The sequence below is a fragment of the Prionailurus viverrinus genome, chromosome D2, assembly GCF_022837055.1.
Source record: "Prionailurus viverrinus isolate Anna chromosome D2, UM_Priviv_1.0, whole genome shotgun sequence".
NCBI classification, from domain to species: domain Eukaryota; kingdom Metazoa; phylum Chordata; class Mammalia; order Carnivora; family Felidae; genus Prionailurus; species Prionailurus viverrinus.
The window spans coordinates 53,547,427-53,568,859 of NC_062571.1; the positions used below are offsets into that span (position 1 = coordinate 53,547,427).

General features: G+C 40.6%; 1 protein-coding gene across 6 annotated transcripts in view; it reads left to right on the top strand.

The window, feature by feature from the left end:
• EXOC6 (exocyst complex component 6) overlaps positions 1–21,433 on the top strand; it is a 277,514-nt gene that overhangs the window by 56,662 nt on the left and 199,419 nt on the right. Inside the window, exon 2 of one of the 6 annotated variants that reach the window (XM_047824819.1) lies at positions 3,721–3,827. The exons of 2 other annotated variants lie outside the window; for them this stretch is intronic. Coding sequence is in view for 1 of the 4 variants with exons in the window: in XM_047824815.1 (XP_047680771.1) it covers positions 7,930–8,030 (101 nt within the window). In the remaining 3 variants the exon portion in view is untranslated. Of the gene's footprint in view, positions 1–3,720; positions 3,848–7,890; positions 8,031–8,133; positions 8,276–21,433 lie in introns of those variants that run through there. 3 more of the 6 variants (XM_047824820.1, XM_047824815.1, XM_047824818.1) reach the window with 3 other exon arrangements.

The window sequence follows — 21,433 nt, forward strand, 5'->3', positions numbered from 1 at the left end:
ATATATGGCGTCTGGGTCTTGGGTTTTTGATTTATTAGTGTGAAGAAATAACATTCTAGTGAAAATCAATTTTGCTATGTTCGTTTTGAAGTAGGATGGGGGGGGGGTGTTGGCGTTCTTTGCCTCTCTAGCATTGGTTTCTTGGAACAAATAAAAGCTTTCTGTAGTTGCTTCCTATATCAGAAAAGAATATTTGAGATCATGGCGTATTATTCTCCAGCATTAGAGAACACCTGTTCTAAATGTTGGGGGTTGTCTTCATAGTTGTTACTTGGTCAGAATTTGTGTTTAACTCCTATATGCCTAAGGACCATTCTGGGGTTTTTTTTGTTTTTTTTGGATGTGTTTGTGTACTTAAAATACATTTATAAATGGTTTTCTTTTTTTTTTAACACTCACCCAAACAAAAACAGCATTTTGTAACTATGGATAAGACCACGTTTCTGGGATGCCATCATTTTCAGCAACCTAAGAAATAAATCACTTGAATTGGAATTTTTCCTGACGCCTTAACCTTTCAAATTTTTTAATCGGACAATTTAAACATAGTGTAAACAATTTAAATTGGACAATGTAAAAACAACTATATTAGCATCCATACCCATATCTACAGTCATATAAATACAAGTTTATTTGCAAGAATCCCTGAAAGGAAAATTTCATCACTACCAACAACCTCCCCACCCAAATGAGAAAACTAGACAAGTCCTGGTGTGTTTTAGTTAGGTAAGTGAAACTTAGTTAAATGGACATCTAGAGTTTCCTTCTAGTGAACCATTCCTTTTCAAAAAATTGAAATCCCGGTGCTATATGGGCCAAAAGGTCATGATTCATGGAATGTTCAAGACTTCATTCATGGAAGCCTAATCACAATCACGTGGTTAGAGATGTTGGCAGTTTAGCACCTACTGGAATAAATGGGGGGACAAACCTCTGTAATCTAACTTCTTCATGTGTTTTCTTTATCCCAACTCATTCCTTACACGGAGGCTCAATCTTCTCTGTATTTTGAGTTACTGGTTCAGCTGAAACCAGGAGAAACAATAACTTTGTAGCTGGAATGTTATCCGGCCTTATAATGTTTACTTTATTGTAAATACTGGTAAACAGTGGTCAATCAATAGTTTTATATTTAAAAAAAAAGTGGTATTAAAGTGCTCTGATGAATAACAAAACAGGGTGAGGCATAGGGAGGTCCAGGGATGATATTTTGCAGAGAATGGCCAAGGCGTAAATGTCAGCTGTCATCGTCATCATTAGTACTATTTCATTACGTGACATTTGTTAAATTTCCAAATCCATTTTGCCGACAGAAGAACAATAGGACAAGTGAGAGGAGAGGGAGAAAGGGCAAAAGGAATAAAGAAAAGCTAAGTGGGACAAGAGTGAGGAATAGAGAATGCATGGAACAGGATGATGAATAGCAAAACCAACAGTGAGGAGATGGAAGGAAAGAGAAGAGAAAACAGTTGATGTTATAAGCTGGAGGTTGGAGGGAAGAGGAAGGAAAAGCTAGAATGGAACTCAGAGAAAATAATATTGTTCTTTAGTTGCCTGATTATGGACTCAAAAATGTTTAGCTTTGGGATGAGCAAGCTAATGGAGCTTTCAGGACATTGGTCTGAAAGGAGGACTGGTGACATCATTTGCCAGACCCAATGCAAAATTAAAAAGAAGGCCCCTTTTTTCAAAAATTATTAAGAATTACAAGATGGTGATGGCAGAGCATTAATCCAAGAACAACTGCACAGGTCACATACCGACAGAGCTGCCCTAAGAGCCTAGCACAGATCCTGGCGCTCAGAAAGCATTCAGTAAAAACAGCTGTTGAATGAACAGAACCTGGGGCTAATTACTTTTGAGCTTCTCTGAGGACTGGCCCATATTTCAGAAAAACTGACTTTATTTGGCTCCAATTTCAAATTTCCTTCTATTGTTCTCCACCATGGGATCCAGATCTTTACGGAACAACGGATTCCTGGACCTGATTTTGTATTAGGAATCCTCTGGGGCCTGGCTGGGCTCAATTCACATCCTCTTGCACTTACAGAATGTGGCCACTGGAGGCCACTGCGCCAACAAGACAGAAGTTGAAGGACTGCAGCTGTCAAGACAACCCCAAAGAGCAGCTAAAAGGCACTAATAAGGGGTGCGTTATTAGAGCCAAAGTATAAAGAACTGCCTCTACTTACCTCGATACAGTTCTACAATTATGTAATGACGGCTCTTACACTCCCTAAGAAGCATTGGAATGATACTAGCACAGTCTTGAGAAGATGAAGATCAGGGAGTCAACTCTAGGGTTCCCAGGAATGCAGAGGGGAATCTTTCTGTAGAGATGTACCTACCTCATGAAACATGGTTTCACAACAGTAAGCTTAACACCAGAAGTATCTGCATGTGATTCATTCATTTAACAACTATTCACTGGGCTGGACGGTCAACAATACAGAATTGTGCCTGTGCTTGGAAGTGGAGGCAGACTCAGCAATTTGTTTACCATCACAGTATGTACTTCAAAGGATGAGCACAGCCTCCCCGGACAGCAAAGAGGCACTTGACTTCTCTGAGATTTGGAGGGCTCACTGAAGTCGATCTGGAACCACGAGTCTAACCCAAGGACATGGTCCTGTTTCCTCCCCTACGACAGGAAACAAAGTTCAGGCAGTTTCTATCCATCAAGCATTTAAAAAATGAAGTTCAGTTTCAGAAAGCCCTGATATAAAACTAGGATATTTTATTAATGATTAGAAAAAAGAACATTTAGGGGCGTCTGGGTGGCTCAGTAGGCTAAGTGTCCGACTTTGGCTCAGGTCATGATCTCATGGTTTTGTGGGTTTGAGCCCCACATCAGGCTCTGTGCTGACAGCTCAGAGCCTGGAGCCTGCTTCGGATTCTGTGTCTCCCTCTCTCTCTCTGTTTGTCCCCTGCTCTCAGTCTGTCTCTCACTCTCTCAAAAATAAAGATTAAAAAAAAAAAAAAGAAGAACATTTATATGTCTGGTTTTTATATGTATTTTATCAAAGAGGAAGCTAAATTCTGGGCTTCCTGGTTTAAAAATAAATGTCTGGGGGCACCTGGGTGGCTCAGTTGGTTAAGCCTCTGACTTTGGCTCAGGTCATGATCTCGTGGCTGGTGAGTTTGAGCCCTGCATTGGGCTCTCTGTTGTCATCACAAAGCCCATTTTGGATCCTCTCTCCTTCTCTTTCTTCCTCTCTGTCACTAGCTCTCTCTCCTCTCTCTCTCTCTCTCTCTCGAAAATAAATAAGCATTAAAAAAATGTCTGATAGTTCTGGTCTCTAATGCTAAGGTTGACCAAACCCTGGGCTAAACATTATGCATATATTATCTTCTTTAATTCCCACACCACTTGGTGAGGTAGGAGCTGTTATTGTCCCTAATTCACCCTTGAAGAAACTGAGGCTTAGACAAGTTCACTGGCTGTCTGGAGGCCCAACATCTAGTAAAAGATGAGTTGGAATTTGAACCCAAGTAGTTAAATGCCAGACCAAGGCAGCTGCATTCTACAGCCTCTTTCTGAGGGAGGGGCTTTGGAAGATTGGTTATGAGTCTGCAGACAAGTGGCTCAAAGTCTAAGTCATTAATGACTGAATGTTTATTTACAGGTTAAATCCTTAGCCTTTGCTGGTTAGTTTCCTACTGGACACAGAGTGCATCTCCTGTCCTGCCAGTCTTCCTAGTTTACCTTTTCCTTCCTAGGAGTCCTGAAGAGAGATTTTGAGTGGATCTCTGGAAGTTAATATCCACTGACTGAACAATAACCCAATCTGCCTGTGTGTGCCTCCAACCTGCTCAGACCAGACTGGGTAAATCATCTATCCCATGGGTAAAACAACATTGGAACAGGTTTCTTGACTGACTTTTTTTTTTTTTTTTTTTTTATTAATGGGAGAAACAGGAACTGGTTGACAGCTCCACCTTCTTCAGCTTACTAGCTGTGTGGCCTTGGACAAGTGACTTAATTTCTATAAGTCTGTTTCCTCATATTAAGGAACTGGAGATAGTGGAGATAGTGGAAAGTACCCCATAGGATTAAATTAGATTTCCGTAAAATTAGTACTAATTAAATACCCAGTTAAATTACTTATTAAGTTAGTAAAGATTAAATTAGATGATATAATGGGCTTAGCGAACAGTGCTCAATATATAGCTACTATGGTTTTTATTTTGGTCTTTTAGAAATGTATCACTTAGAATAGAATTATAATAGGCTTTTTTTTTGCACATTTATACATTTGTTATATCTATGTCTAAAATTTGAATTTACATAGTTATTTAGAACATTTAGCTTTAAGTTCTTAGCAAAAAATTTCAGGTGCTAACGGAAATGTCAGCAGTCACAAAGGGAACCAGCAAAAGCTGCTTCGGAAGGAGAAGTGGTAATAAGGACTTCCTTCTGTCTTGACTTGACTTGAGGGGAAGATGCCGCTGCTTATGTTGAAGTAATCTCTATGGGCAGGTGTTGAAATAGGCCTGGAGTGAGGAGAAGCAAACAGGACTGGCTTCCCAGAACAGGGTCTGGGTCTGGGTAGATGGTGTCAGGATTGGTGAAGAGAAGGGGAAAAAGTCTTGGCTAATGAATGCTCAGGAAAGGAACGCTCCATTAGGAGACAGCTGCCAAATAAGAGGGTGGCCTATACCACTTGCCCTGCTCTCTTCGCCTTGCTTTACTCTTCAGAACAATGAATTCTGCACATCGACTGAACTAAGAGAGTCTGCCATTTCCTGCAGGGAGAAATGGCTTTCCATTCTCTTTGTAGGAGGATACAAATGTTGTCTTCATTTCATATGTTTTGGTTTCAGGTTCAATTTTCAAAAGGTTTATTTTCCCTTCTCAAGAGCTGAACCTGAAATTCAGATGTACTAACACCAGATGGTGGTTGTTGATACTTGGAGACACAGTCAGCTAAGAAAAAGATTCAGTTTTTTAGAACTCAATAAAAACAATGGCATGAAGGGCCCAAACAGTGGGGTCTAGGTACAGGGACTTGGCTTGACTCACAGATAAAATTTTAAATAACCAGAGGAATGGATTAAGTTTATATCCTCTGACAAAAGTCCATAAATATTGTTTCTTGCATTGAGGCTCTTGATAAAAGTGGGCATCATGGAATTTGAGGTACACATTTGCTGTTAATACTAGAGATTTCTATTAAGACAACTGAATACAACTATATAAAATGCTGTATTTAATGCCAGTATATAAACAGTAAGTTTGAAAAAACTTATTACGATTTGCTATTATTCTAATTCCAAATTGTTACCAATCACAGATTAATCAAATTCTTGCCTTATGCTCAGAACTGTTTGGAATGCTCCTTTCTAACTCATCCTGAATTCTTTCCAGTGGCTTCTGATCTTCAGCATTGTCTGGTTTCAAAACCCCTTTCTCTCAGCCACATGCAGAACTCCAAGGGGGAACTATACAAAATTGCAAAATTAAAAAAAAAAAGTCATCTCTGAACGTCAGGTCTTTAACATAGTGTGACAGTGCTGGTGGCTTCAGGAAGACTTTTTTTTTCCCTTTGGCATATTTTTACATCTTGAGAAAGTGTGATTTCCCAGAGAAGATCTGGATTCTTCTGTACCACTGAGACAGTGGAAATAGGCTTCTGATGGGGTTTCTTGGCAGAATGGGCAGTTGGATGTAGCAGAGCTTCCTTGATCTTCTAATCCAGTGTGTACTCAGATCAGTCACATGTTGATTCCTTGGGGACCAAGTGTACAAAAACAAACAAAACTCACAGATGTATGAAAAGGAACTAATCAAAACAAGTGCACACTAGTAAAACAGTTGGTAGTGGAGTGGACAAGTGTGTGCTAAATTGAATCTAGAGTTAGCAGAGAAGGTTGTGATTAGATGGGGGAATCTTTATGAAGGAGATACATTTGAGTTGTTTTTCGGGAAGGACAGAAATTTCAGATTAATGGAAAAGAGAGCATTTATGTATGATAGTAATGTTTATAGGGCACTTACTGTATGTGGCAGGCAAAATAATGGCTCCCCCAAAAGGTTCACATCCTCATCCCTGGAACCTGTAAATATGTTGTACTTGACAAAAGGGGTTGTTGCAAATGTGATTAAGGTTAAGACCTTAAGATAGAAGATTATCCAGACTTATATGGTTGGGTCCAAACTAATCACAGGGGTCATTAAGAGCACCGAATCTTTGATGGCCTATGTCAGAGTCAGAGAGAGAGATGTGACTGCAGAACGAAGAATGGTCAGAGAGATGCGGTGTTGCTGGCTTTAAAGAATGAGGAAGGGGGTCATGAGCTAAGAATTCTGGGTGGCCTCTATAAGCTGATAAAGGTAAGGAAATGAATTCCCGGGAAAGGAACCAGTCATGGTGACACCTTGAATTTAGCCCAGTGAGACCCCTGTTGGACTTCTATAGAACTGTAAGATAATACATCTGAATGTTTTAAGCTACTAAGTTTGTGGTAATTTGTTACAGCAACATTAGAAAACTAATATGAGAAAGTGAGATGAGGTAGATCCTACAGTTGTGGTCACTTACAGATGCAGAAACTGAAAAAGATAACTAGGTTCCTGCTCAGTGTCACCCAGCTGTGAAGTGAAGGAGCAGGGAATTAAATTGAGGACCCCTGTGCTCAGAGCCCATGCAATACCACCGCCCAGGAATTTTGTGGGAAGGAGGATGGAGGTAAGCTTCTAGTAAAAACTCACTGAAGGGAGTGAGTTACACAGCTGGATAGGAAAGAGCATGGTTCACTCAAAGGGAAGTTCAGTGGGGCGCCTGGCTGGCTCAGCTGGTTGAGCCTGGACTTCTGCTCAGGTCATGATCTCAGTTTGTGAGTTGGAGGACTGCATCAGGCTCCGTGCTGGCAGCTCGGAGCCTCGAGCTTCCTTGGATTCTGTGTCTCCTCTCTCTGCCCCTCCCCCGCTCATGCTCTGTCTCTCAAAAATAAATAAATGTAAGGAAAGGGCGGGGGGCGGGTGGTGGTGGAGTTCAGAGCCTTGGATTAATGGCGACTGGAAAATAGTTGTCCCTTGGGGCTAGGTTTGCATTCCTTGATTATCTTCCTCAGTCGCTGCTTCGGTCATGACAAACTGGTTTACTCAGAGTCCCACAACAAGTCATTATGCAGGACTCTCCTACATTAGTACTTTGCGAAGCCACGCCGCACTTTCCCATCTCTCTGATGCCTGCTCCTCTCAAGAGTTTCCACCCCTCCTCATCCTAGCTACAGCAACTGGAAGGCACTTGGGTTCAAGGATTCGAAGGGCCTAGGCATGAAGTCACACGTTGCTCTGGGCCTCTCTTGTATCCTTGCCATGAAGGGTCAAGACTGGCCACCGTGAACTTCCCGCAGGCAGAGATGTGAACGCACCCAGAACAGTAGTCATGGGATTTTCTTGGCACATTCCTAAAATAAATCTTACTCCCACACACAATTTTTATTGAGTGCACATTTTCTTTTCTCTGACTCTCCACCACACAGAGTACATCAGGCCTCCTCGTTAAATGTTCCCGTAGTTTTTATTACAGATCGAGGGTGGTTATTTCACGGTCGATCTGCTTCATTATTCAGGTATTTCCAGCGCGTAGCAGAGGGTGTGGCACATAGAATACAAGAATGTACGGGAAAGCCAGGTCTGTCACTAGATAGCAACTAGGGGCAAGTAGCTGGGGAGAGCGGAAGGCGACGCGTCTTCACTCCTCGCCTGGGCGGGCAGCACCTTGCGCTCGGACAGGTGCTGGCGCTGAGCCCGGGAGTCGGTCGCGTGCCCGCCTGCTGCCTCCCACGCACTCCGCGCGCGCCCGCGCCATCTCCCCGCTCGCCACGCCCCCTTCCCCACCCCCTTGCGCGCGCGCCTCAGGGCGCTCGCCCCCGCCGTCTGCGCGGCGCCGCGCCTCACCGGCTCCTCAGCTTCCAGCCAAGATGGCGGAGAATGGCGAGGGTCTGGGCACCGTCCCGGAGCACGAGCGGATCTTGCAGGAGATCGAGAGCACCGACACCGCCTGCGTGGGGCCCACCCTTCGGTAAAGCTCTCATTCCCGCAGGACCTCGCGCTGCCGCTGCTGGCGGCTCATGAGGAGCCGGGCGGGGCGCCAGCCACCGGCCGCGCGCTGGGCGTCCCGACAGGTGGTGCGCGCAGAGGCGGGCGGGGGCGCTCCAGGGCGGCGGGCCGAGACCTGGGCCCGGCCCGTGCGGGGAGGGGCCGAACGGACGGCTGCACCTGTCGGCCAGGCCCGCCTCAGCTGCAGGAGCTGTCACCACTCAGCCGGTGGGTGTGGCCACCGCGGCGCCTCTGACCGCGGGATCCGCGGCGCCGCCCGGCCCTGGCCTGGGGTCTGGAGGACGCGCCTTGGGCCTCCCGGGCTCCCGGCGGGGCTGCAGGCGGCTGTGCTGGGGCGAAGGTTAACTGCCAGCAGCCGGCGTGACTGAGGCGCGGAGGCGCGCGCAGGTGGAAACCTAGGCGCCAGGGGCTGCGGCGAGCGTGGGAGAATTGAAATTGGGCGGGAGACGCCGGCACCATTATCGCTCAGCGCGGCGGGAGTGGGAGTGAGCGGAGCGTGGGCGAGAAAGGAGCGTGAGCTAGCTGGGAGGAGCTGATGCTCAGGAGCGCGCTAGTGTTAAGGAGCGCTCGCCCGGCACGCTTTCTGGAGTTAGGGAAGCTTTTAACTATTTACGAACGTTTCATTAATTTTGCATTAACTTTCCCATTTATTTAAAAAAAAGAGGCACCCTTTAAAAATAGTACTAGATAATGAATATTCCAGACTGAATACTTGGCTGCCCTAATATAATAATAGAATATCAGCCGGGCACTGTTGTGATCCACTAGATTAGGTTAGGCATTCCCATCGAGAATAAGTGCCTTTTAGAGAAGCCTGATTGGCTCAGTCGGAAGAGCATGCGACTCTTCTTGATCTAGGTGTCGTGAGTTCGAGCCCTCCCTTGGGTGTAGATTACTTAAAAATGTGTAAATAAGTAAACTTAAAAAAAAAAGAATAAGTGCCTTTTAAATATAAGGTTTCAACTCGTAAGGATAATAATGAAATTATTATTCACTTAGGGTACTTAGGAGTGATTGTGCTTTAACAGTATTTTCTTGAGGATACACTTCCTCGAAATGAAGCACTGTATGTTTTGTGGACTTGGATGTAGTATCAAGTGAAGCCATATCAAATTGTAATGTAAATCCACCTTGCCCTGAAAGTCTGGAGTGTTTTGCCCTAGTCCTACTACTGGAGAAGTGTGCAGTCGTGGGCAAAAATCATTTAAGCTCTCTAAACCCCAATTTTCTTACTCCTGTACTGGGGAGGGGGTGGGTGTTTAGATGCCCAGGGCGTTAGAGACCTTGCCTATTTGTTCACCGCTGTGCCCCTAACACCAAACATGTGGTAGGCACCTGATGAATGGTTTTTTTGGTCACATGAAGTTCCTGCTATGCTCCGATAAGCATAATTAGTGCATTTCCTTAATTTTCCAACATAGTTTTTCTTTTCATAAAACTCTGTACATTTGGTAATGAAAGTAGAAGTCATAGATTAAAAGGAAGCTTTGTTTTCCTTACTGCGTGGTGAAACTGAAAGAGTACAGTATGTGGTATAGTTATCAGAACAGCCAATTTTTAAAAATAGTATGGGTTGTGAAGGAGAGACTTCCTGCTGGGAAAAAATGGTAGGCATTATCTTTGAAAAGAGAGGAAATTAACTTAGAAGAAAATTTTGAAATATATTGAGACTTTGTAACACAAAAAGAATATGTATTCATAGTGTTATTCTGTTCTCTTTTGCTGGGCAGTTGTGTCACCTCACTTTGTTGAAACCTATGCTGTTTCTTTGGTCAACTCCAGTGACTCATACTTACCCTATATATATATATATACACACACACACACACACACACACTTGTCATCTCATTTCAAGCACACTCTACATACACGCAGAAGGCACAGCTAGCAGTCGTTTCTCCTGAACAGTGTTTAAGCTATTACTGATTTTTCTCTAGGTTCCAATAAGTGCTAATATTAAATTTCTAAAACCCCTTTTTTTTTTGAAAGATACAAAGTAAAATAGTATAATGAACCACCATGAAGCCATCATCTAGCTTCATTTCAACCCTGGCCAGTGTCATTCCTTCTGTTCCCCTATCCACTCTCCCTCACCCTGGATTATTTTGAAGCAAATCCTGGACATCAATTCACCTGGACATCAAGGTGCCTATCACATGCTTGGTGTTAGGGACAGAGCAGTGCACAAATAGGTAAGGTCTCTAATGTCCTGGGCATCTAAACACCCACCCCCCTCTGCAAGTATAGGAATAAGAAAATTGAGGTTCAGAGAGCTTACTATTAAGATTAGTTTTTGTTACTTCCCAATTATCTTTTAGTTGGCCTACTGGCTTCTGATACTGTTTCTATTTTTTTTCTCCATGGGAGACTTTTTCAGCCTCACCTTTTCCTGATTTACTTTTTTTGTTTTTAAAGTTTGTATATTTATTTAGAGAGAGAGAGTGAGGGAGGGGCAGAGAGAGAAGGAGGGAGAGAGAATCCCAGGCAGGTTCCACACTGTCAGCCCAGAGCCCGCAGTAGGGCTCGAACTCAAAAACCATGAGATCATGACCTGAGCTGAAACCAAGATTCAAATGCTTGACTGACTGATCCACCCAGGTGCCCCTTCCAGATTTACTTTTTATTCCTAATGATTAAATGAGAAGCATGTGACTTTTCATTGGAGCTGGCCTACAATATGGTTCTTTGACCACAGTGGAATTAAATTAGAAGTCGATAATAGAAAACGGGAAAATTCCTAAATATTTGGGCACTGAATAACACACATCTATGGGTGTTAACACAACCCATGGGTGAAAGAAGAAACCAGAAAAAAAAGATTAGAAGGTGTTTGAACTAAATAAAATGGAAACACATCAGAATTTGTGGGGTACAGCACACAGAATATTTAGAGATTTATAGTGTTAAATGTCTTCACTGGGAAAGAATGGTGTCAAATCAATGGCCTCAGCTTCTAATTTAAGAAACTAGGAAAAGAAGAGCAAATGAAGTCAAAAAGAGCCAAAGAAAGGAGCTGATAAAGAAAGGGGATGATAAAGATTGGAATGGAAATCAATGAAAAGGGAAATAGAAAAACGATTGAGAGAGTCAGTGAAATGAAAACCTATTTCTTTGAGATTTGTAAAGTTGATAAATCTCTGAGAAAGAAAGGGAGAAGATACCAGTTATCAGGGATTACCAATTCCTGATACCACTATCAGAATGAGAGGTGACATCACTGCAGATTCTACAGATATTAAAGGAATATTATGAACAGTTTCATGCCAATACATTTGCCAACTTAGAAGAAATGGACAAATTCCTTAGAAGAGACAAACTATCAAGGTAATTTCCCCAAATTGGTCTTTAGATTTGGACAAAATCAAAATGCCGGCAGAAGGGTTTTTTGGGTTTTTTTGTTTTTTTTTGTTTTTGTTTTTGTTTTTGTTTTTTTTTTTTTGGTAGAAATCGATAAGCTCATTCAGAAGTTGTATGGAAATCCATAGGACTGGGACGTCTGGGTGGGTCAGTCGGTTAAGTGTCTCACTCTTGATTTGGGCTCAGGTCATGATCTAACAGTTTGTGAGTTTGAGCCCTGGTTTGGGCTCTTAGCAGACAGTGTGGAGCTTGCTTGGGATTCTCTCCCTTTCTCTCTTTGCACCCCTGCCTGCCCCCAAAGTAAATAAATAAGCATTAAAAAAAAAAAAGAAATGCATAGGACCTAGAAGAGTCTAACTTGGGAAAAGATGAATGGAGCTGGAAGACTTACACTACCTGTTTTTAAGATTTATTGTAAAGCTATAGTAATCAAGCCAGTGAGATACTAGCATCAAGATAAACAAATAGATTCACGGGGCAGCTGGGTGGCTCAGTCAGGTAAGCATCTCACTTCAGCTCAGGTCATGATCTTATGGTTCCTGAGTTAGAGCCCTGTGTCCGGCTCTCTGCTGTCATTGTAGGGCCTGCTTCTGATCCTCTGTCCCTGTCTGTCTCTGCCCCTCCCCTGCTCGCACGCACCTGCTCTCCCTCTCTCTCAAAAATAAATACACACAAAAAAAGAGATAAATTAGATCCATGAAACTGAATAAGAGACTCCTTAAATAGATTCATACATGTGGTCAAATTAATTTTTGACAAAGACATAAAGGCAGTTCATTAAAAAAGGGTAATTTTTTAAAAGTTTATTTATTTTGAGAGACAGCAGGAGTGGGGGGAGGGATAGAGAGAGAGAGGTAGGGAGAGAATCCCAAGCAGGCCCCCAGCTACCAGCACAGAGCCTGATGAGGGGCTCAAACTCATGAAACAGTGAGATCGTGACCTGAGCTGAGACCCAAGAGTTGGATGCTTACCCACCAGAAAATGGTAGTGTTTAAAAAAATTTTTTTTTAACGTTTATTTATTTTTGAGAGATAGAGATAGAGCATGTGCGGGGAAGGGGCAGAGAGAGAGAGAGAGACACAGAATCTGAAGTGGGCTTCAGACTCTGAGTTGTCAGCACAGAGCTGGTGTGGGGCTCTAACTCACAAACCGCAAGATCATGACCTGAGCTGAAGTAGGACACTTAACCGACTGAACCACCCAGGAGCCCCGGTAGTGTTTTTAAATAATGGGTGAAACAATTGTATATCCATATGCAAAATAATGAACTTTGATCCATACTCTACACTATATTTAAAAAGTACCTCAAAGTGGATCATAAATATAAAATGCATAACTACAAAACTCCTAGAAACTGTATGCAAAAATCTTTGTGACTTTGGTTAAGGAGATTATTCTTAGATACTATTCCAAAAGCATAATATATAAAAGAAAAAATTGATACACTGGACTTCATCAAAATTGAGAACATGTGGATATCAGAGATACCATTAAGGGAATGAAAAACCACAGGCAGGTAGAAAATATCTGAAAAATCACATATCTCATTAAAAAAAGTAAGTTGTGGGGTGCCTGGGTGGCTCAGTCAGTTAAGCGTCCGACTTCAGCTCAGGTCATGATCTCGAGGTTCGTGAGTTCAAGCCCTCCGTCGGGCTCTGTGCTGACAGCCCAGAGCCCGGAGCCTGTTTCAGATTCTGTGTCTCCCTCTCTCTCTGATCCTCTCCCATTCATGCTCTGTCTCTCTCTCTCTCTCAAAAATAAATAAACATTAAAAAAAAAATAAGTTGTGTCCACACTGTATAAAAAAGTCTTTGAGCCTAGATAAGAAAGCAAATGATCCGGGGCGCCTGGGTGGCGCAGTCGGTTAAGCATCCGACTTCAGCCAGGTCACGATCTCGCGGTCCGTGGGTTCGAGCCCCGCGTCAGGCTCTGGGCTGATGGCTCGGAGCCTGGAGCCTGTTTCAGATTCTGTGTCTCCCTCTCTCTCTGCCCCTCCCCCGTTCATGCTCTGTCTCTCTCTGTCCCAAAAATAAATGAAAAAAAAAAAAAAAAGAAAAAAAAAAAAAGAAAGCAAATGATCCAATTAAAAAATGGGTAAAAGATTTAGATACTTCACCAAAGAAAGTACACACAGAGCAGATAAGTACATGAAAAGATGGTTAACAACATTAGTCGTTAGAAATGCAAATTAAAACTACAACAGTGAATCACACTATTGGAATGTTTAAAATTAAAAAGACTGACCATACCATGTATCCGTGAGGTTGTGGAACAACTGGCACTCTCATGTGCTGCTGTGGAAGTTTCACGGTGCCATTTATTATGTCAAAGAAGTTCCATTTTATTCCTAGTTTCTTGAATGTTTTTATTATGAAAGAATGTTCAATATTTCAGATGCTTTTTCTGCATCTATTAAGATGGTTGTGTGGTTTTTAATCCTTTATTGTATTTATGTGGTATACCACATTAATTTTCAGATGTAAACCATCATTGTGTTTGTGGGAAAAATCCCACTTGATCATACCGTATGATCCTTTTTATATGTTGCTGGATTCTGTTTGCTAGTATTTTGTTTAGGATTTTTGCATGTATATTCATAAGAGGTTTTGGTCTATTATTTTCTGGGGATGCCTTTGTCTGGTTTTGGTATGAGAATAGTATCTGAGAGTGAGTTGGTTAGTGTTCCCTGAACTGAGATGACCATGTGGGTTTTTTTCCCCTTTGTTCTATTCGTGTGGTATATAGTACATTGATATTTATTTATTTATTTATTTATTTATTTATTTATTTATTTATTTTTTAATGTTGAATCTCTCTTGCATTCCTAGGATAGATCCCATTTGGTCATGGTGTATAATCCTTTTACTATGCTGTTGGATTTGGTTTGTTACAATTTTGTTGAGTATTTTTACATCTATATTCGCAAGAAATAAAAGTCTAGTTTTCTTTTTGATGTCTTTATCTGGCTTTGGTATTAGAGTAATGCTGGTCTCCTAGAATAAGTTAGGGAGTGTCCCTCCTCTTACACTTTTTTGGAAGAGTTTGTGAAGGATTAGTGTTAATTCTTTAAATATTTGGTATCTGTGAAGCCATATGGTGTTTCTTTGGAGATTTTTGATTACTGAATCAATTTCTTGTAGAAATCTGTTCAGATTTTCTAGTCTTTTTGAATCAGATTTGTATCTTTCTAGAAACTTGTCCATTTCTTCTAGGTTATCAAATTGTTGGTATGTGGTTGTTCGTAGCATTCCCTTTATAACCCTTTTTATTTCTATAAGGTCAGTAGTAATGACCTCTTTCATTCTGCATTTTAGTAATTTGAGTCTGTCTTTTTTTCCTTGGTCAACCTAGCTAAAGGTTTGTCAGTTTTGTTGATCTTTTCGAAAAACCAAACAACTCTTCATTTTATTGATTTTTATCTATTTTCTAATTATTTCATTTCTAATCTTTATTATTTCCTTTCTTCTGCTTGTGTTGTGTTAGTTTTCTTTCTATTGCTGCCTTCTGATGGAAACTTCGGCTCTTGATTTGAGATCTTTGTCATTTTTAAATACAGGCTTTTGCAGCTATAAATTTCCCTCCAAGCATTGCTTTAACTTTGTCCTGAAGTATTTTTAAAATTTCTTTTATGATTTCTTCTTTGACTCATTGGTTACTTAGAAGTGTGTTAATGTCCACATATTTGTGAATTTCTCAAGTGTCTTTCTATTAATTTCTAATTTCATTACATTGTGGTTGGAAATCATACTTTGAATAATTTCAGTTCTTTTAATTTTATTGAGGCTTCTTTTATGGCGTAACATATGGTCTGTTCTGGAGAATGTTCCATGTGCACTTGAGAGGAATGTCCATTGTTAGATAATGGATAGCTTTTATTTTGTGTTGTTTTGGACCCTGTTCTTGGTGTGTGCTGTATGTGCATAATTGTCATATATCCCTGATTGATAGACTTTTCTACTATCATAAACTATTCTTTATCTGTAGACTTGTTTTAAAGTCTATTTTGTCTGATATTAGTTAAGCCACTAGCTTTTTTTTATGGTGGCTTTTTGCATCATATGTCCTTTTCTGTACTTTTACTTTCAGCCTGTTTTTATACTTAAATCTAAAGATTGCCTCCTGTAGATAGCATATTGTTGGATCTCGTTTGTCACCCATTTTAACATTCTGCCTTTCGTTTAATCCATTTATGGATTTAATGTTGTTATTTACCTAGTTATATTTATTTTACTGACATTTTACTTATTATTTTCTATATGTCACATTTCCTTTTTGCTTCATTGTTCCTTTTTTCAGCACTCCTTTTTATTACGTGAATATTTTCCAGTATAACATTTTAATTTAATGGTGTTTTTCAGTATCTTTTAAAAAGTTATTTCTTAGTGGTGGTTCTCAGGATCAACTTCAGATTTATTCTAACTTAATTCCAGTGAAATACAGAAATGTTAATTCTTTATATCTCTATTTTCTCTTACCCTTTTTTGTCCTATTTTGTTATAGGTCTTACGTCTATATATGTTACAAACCCAATAGTACATTGTTGTAATTGTTACTTTATATAACTTTCTGTTTTTTAAAGAAGCTGAGAGAAGAAAGAAGAGCAAGTATGTATTTATGGAGTTTGTTACCACAGTATTAACCCTTAATTACCATTTCTGATTGTCTTTATTTTTTGCTGGGTTGTAGGATGTCATCTTGTGTCATTTTATTACTCCAATACAGCTTTGCTCCTACACTTCCTTTTTGCTCTTACTGTCAAATATATTACATTTCTGTATGCTAGGCCCACAAATAGAACTATGCACATGTTGTTTTTTGCAATTGCTTTTTAAGTCAGTTAAGAGAGATGCTATTTATACTATCTTTTATAATTACACAGTTAGCTTTACTAGTGTTCTCTCTCTCTCTCTCTCTCTCTCTCTCTCTCTCTGTGTGTGTGTGTGTGTGTGTGTGTGTGTGTGTGTGGTTATATTGACATCTGGGCTCACTTTTTTGATTGTGAAGAACTTCCATTAGTTTTTCTTGTAAGACTGGTCTGCTGTTAACTAATTCTTCCAGTTTTTGTTGATCTGGGAACATTCTCGTTTCACCTTCACTTTTCAAGGACAGTTTTGTTGGATAATAGACTCTTGGTTGACAGTTTTTTTTTTAGCACTTAGACTATGTCATCCCACTGTTTTTTGGCCTCCATTGTTTCTGTTAACCTTATTGGTATAACCTTGTATGTGATAAGTGGTTTTTCTCTTACTACTTTCAAGATGTTCTATTTGTCTTTCATTATTTTTACTATGATGTGCTTGGGTAGGGATCTCTTTGTGTTATCCTTCTTGGAGTTCCTTGGTTATCTTTGATGTCCAGATTATTATTTTTTAGCATATTGGGAATTTTAGTCATAATTCCATCAAATATTCTTCAAACATTCTTTCTGACTTTTTTACCATCATAAAATATTACTGTGATGCCCTCATCATATATATGTTGATGTGCTTAATGGCATTTACATTTGTCTGAGGTGCTGTTCATTTTCTTCATTTTTTTTTTCTCTCTGTTCTTTGGATTGTATAATCTCTATTAGTCTGTTTTCAAATAGTCTTTCTTTTTCCAGTTCACATCTAATGTTGACATCCTCTAATGCCTTTTTCATTTCTATTGCTGATTTTCAACTCCAAAATTTCCATTAAAAATTTTTTTTTATGTTTATTCATTTTTGAAAGACAGAGAGAGACAGAGCACAAGCAGGAGTGGGGCAGAGAGAGAGGGGGACACAGAATCTGAAGCAGGCTTCAGGCTCTGAGCTGTCAGCACAGAGCCCGATGCAGGGCTCGGACTCACGAACCTCGAGATCATGACCTGAGCCGAAGTCGGACGCTCAACCGACTGGGCCACCCAGGTGCCCCTGGAATTTCAATTTTTAATTTTTTTTTCAACATTTTTTATTTATTTTTGGGACAGAGAGAGACAGAGCATGAACGGGGGAGGGGCAGAGAGAGAGGGAGACACAGAATCGGAAACAGGCTCCAGGCTCCGAGCCATCAGCCCAGAGCCTGACGCGGGGCTCGAACTCACGGACCGCGAGATCGTGACCTGGCTGAAGTCGGATGCTTAACCGACTGCGCCACCCAGGCGCCCCTGGAATTTCAATTTTTAAAAATAATTTCTTTTTTTAATGTTTATTTTTGAAAGGGAGAGAGCTGTGCTCATGTGAGAGCATGGGACGGGCAGAGAGAGGTAGAGAGAGAATCCCAAGCAGGCTCTGTGCTGTCAGTGCAGAGCCTGATGTGGGGTTTGATCTCATGAACCATGAGATTCTGACCTGAGCTAAAATCAAAAGTCAGATGCTTAATTGACTGAGCCACCCAGATGCCCCTGAAATAATACCTATCTTTATCAATATTGTCTTTTATTAGACATTGTCATCACACCTTTATTTACTAATTTAAGTAAAGTTCTTTTCACTGTTATGAATTATAGTACTTTGAAGCCTTTGTGAAATCCAACATCTGAGCCATCTCATGGGGCCTGTTTCTTTTTCTTTGTATCACTCACAGTTCCTGTTTCTTTGTTTATCTCATAATTTGTTGTTGTAGAAAACTAGACAGCTTAGATAATATATTGTAGTAACTCTTGATACTGACTATCACCTGAGTCTAACGGTAGCTCTGGAGCTTGAATGACATCAGGGAGTTGTTCTCCTTTGAGCCACGGGGCTTCTCTTTTCCCTCATCTCCACAAATTTCTCATCTGCTGCAGGTTGCCCCTAGAGTGTGTGTGTGTTGTGTGGCATGACTTCCACGTGCCTCCCACTTGTTGGTCTCCAGAGGAGGGTACAGCTGGGAGTCCTCAGCAGCTGGGAGATGAATGCACCCTCAGGTAACAGGGATTTATTGCACACTCCAGCAGCTAGAACCCATCTAAGCAGATTGTACTCAATAAATGTCAAAGGAATAAATGGTATAACTTCTTTATTTATCTCTCTAGTTTTTACATTTATTCCTGGCTTAATGATTTTTCTAGGGGGTGAAATCCTCTAATTTTCTAATCTTCATTTTTATATCTTGTTTTCCAAAATTATTATTTTTTAAAGTTTTTATATCTTTTTTATATCTTGTTTTCCAAAATTATTATTTTTTAAAGTTTTTATTTATTTACTGAGAGAGAGCAGGAGCGAGAGCATGTGGAGGGGGCACAGAGAGAGAGGGAGACAGAGAATCCCAGACAGGCTCCAGGCTGTCAGCATGAGCCCGACCCGGGGCTTGATCTCATGAACCATGAGATTATGAACTGAGCCAAAATTCAGAGGTGACTGTTCAACTGACTGAGCCACCCAGGCACCCCTGTTTTTCAAAATTATGATAAAATATACATTGTATAAAATTTGCCATTTTAGCAGTTTTTAAATATACTGTGTCATTAAGTACATTCACAGTTATTCTGTAGCCATCACTACCATTCATCCTCAGAATGTGTTCATCTTCCCCAGCTGAAAGTGTGTTCATTAAAACACTAACTCCCCATTCCCTTTTCCCACCAGCCCCTGGCAATGACCGTTCTATTTCTGTCTCTATGAATTTGAATACTCCAGATACTTCATATATATGGAATCATATAATATTTGTCCTTTTGTGACTGACTTGTTTCACTTAGCATAATGCCTTCAGGATTCATCCATGTTGTAGCATGTGTGAGAATTTCCTTCCTTTTAAGGCTGGCTAATACTGCATTGCATGTATACATTACTTTTTGTTTATCATTCATCAATACATACTAGTATTGGTTCCATCTTTTGGCTGTTATGAATAATGCTGCTATGAGCATGTTGTACAAATATGTGTTTGAGTGCAGTGGATGTTTTTCAGGCCAGTGTCTGAGATGTGTTTTGACTGCAGGAGGGCTCTCAATCTTTTCTTTCCCTAGTTCTCTTTGGTAAACTAGGCGACCTGTGAGCCTCCTTTTTCAATTGTGTGCTACCAAAATCGCCATTGTTTTCAAGAGTGCCCTTATGTTTGAACTTCTCTACACTCTGTTTTAAATAAAGTCGCTTTCTTTGGGGAGAGCTTTGCAGCTGTCTGCACTTACCTCCTGTATCTCCCTGTGGGAGCCACTTCTCCAAAGCTGGGTTAGGAACAGTCGCTTGCTCCTCTTAGACACCCTTGCTTTAAGAGCAGGACTCTGGATATGGGAGTAAATTCTGGTGTGCTCAGAGCCTCTGTCCTGTGAGTGAGCTGTAGTGAGGCAGTCAGGAGCCTAATATTCCTGGCTGCGTTCTGTGACCCTTTCATGGGGCTGAGTGGAGGAAGGGAGACTGGGTAGAAGAAGGGAGCCCCCAACCTTCTTGGCCACACTTACCTGGAACACAAAGTTGGTGGGAGGGAGGATGGGAAATGCTGGATGTCTGTCCTTTTTTTCCACCCTTGACTGAAACCTAGGGGGAGAGGAAGCCCTGCCTTCTTAGCCACACCCACCCAGGATGGAGCTTCTATCATGCTGAGCTGGGGGTTACAGAGGAAGGATGTGGGTCATGGTTCAAGGGCCACAGACTTACTGTTCTTATCAAGCATTTAGTAGATTTTCTTGAATAAATGTTTCTTCATTTGCTGTATGCTTTTAGAACAACCTCCAGAGACTTTAGAATTTTTTTTGTTTGTTTTAAATAATTTTTACTAAGTATGGTTGTTTTACTAGGAAACAGCTTTGTGAGTTCTGGAAGCTTCTTGTTTTTAATAGTGGTAAATTTCACAAAACAAAATAAGCTATTTTTAGAGGTTTAATTCAGTGACATTTAGTACTGAATTTATAGTACATTAACAAAGTGTAACCATCACCTCTGTCTAATTCCAAAACTTTCATTATTGCAGAAGGAATAAGCAGTCATTCCCCATTCCTCCTCTTCTTTTAGCCCCTGGCAACCACTATTCTGCTTTGTCTCTGTGTGGATTTACTTATTCTGGATATTTCATTTAAATAGAAGCATATAATATGTGACTTTCTGTTTGGCTTCTTTCACTCCATGATGTTTTGGGGATTCGTCAGTGTTGTAGCATGTATCAATACCTCTTTCTTTTTTAAGACTGACCAATATTTTGTGGTATGGCTATTCCACATTTTGTGTATCCATTCATCAATTGATGAACATTTGGATTGTTTCTGTCTTTTGGGTGTTACGAATATGCTATGAACATTCATGTGCAAGGTTTTGTTTGAATACTGGTTTCAATATACATATATATTTTTATATACCTAAGAATGGCATTGCTGGGTCATATAGTTATTCTGTGTTTAACTTAAAAAAAGTGTATTTTATGGAATGTCAATAATTTGAAGTAGCATGAGGCTATAATACTGTCCTTCATTATTGAAGACGCAAACTCTGACTTACAGCTTTTAGCAGAGCTAATTTAGGCAAGCATCAGAGTAAAACAAAAACTATCCATGTTAGATTTAATGGTTATGTTTAACTTATTACTATAACTCATATTGGAATGGTGGAATTTTCTGTAATGTACAGTGCATTACTATTTTAAACATTTTTGGCTAGTGGAAACATAATCACAGCTAGCAAATTGACAAATCTTTAGGGACTTCCCATAAAGAGCACAGTTTCAGAAATGTTTGTATTATGACACTTTTTACCTATACAAATTTAATGTAGGAAGGCTGAGCATCTCTTCTAATTTGACTTTTCCAGCGCAAGTTTTACTACAGTAGTACAACAAACCTAATTGTTTCTAGCATATCTTTTTGTAAGTTGAAAGTAAACAACTAACTATGCTCTTACAGAGTTGCTCTGGGAAATCTCAAAGACAGTTTTAGGTGTAAAACATATCTTGAAAGTTTTATTTTTTTTCTTTATTTAGGCTCCAAATTTTAGAAAACAAAATCAAAACTGGGGCGCCTGGGTGGCTTAGTCAGTTGAGCGACTGACATCAGCTCGGGTCATGATCTCATGGTTTGTGAGTTCGAGCCCCGCCCCGTGTTGGGCTCTGTGCTGACAGCTCAGAGCCTGGAGCC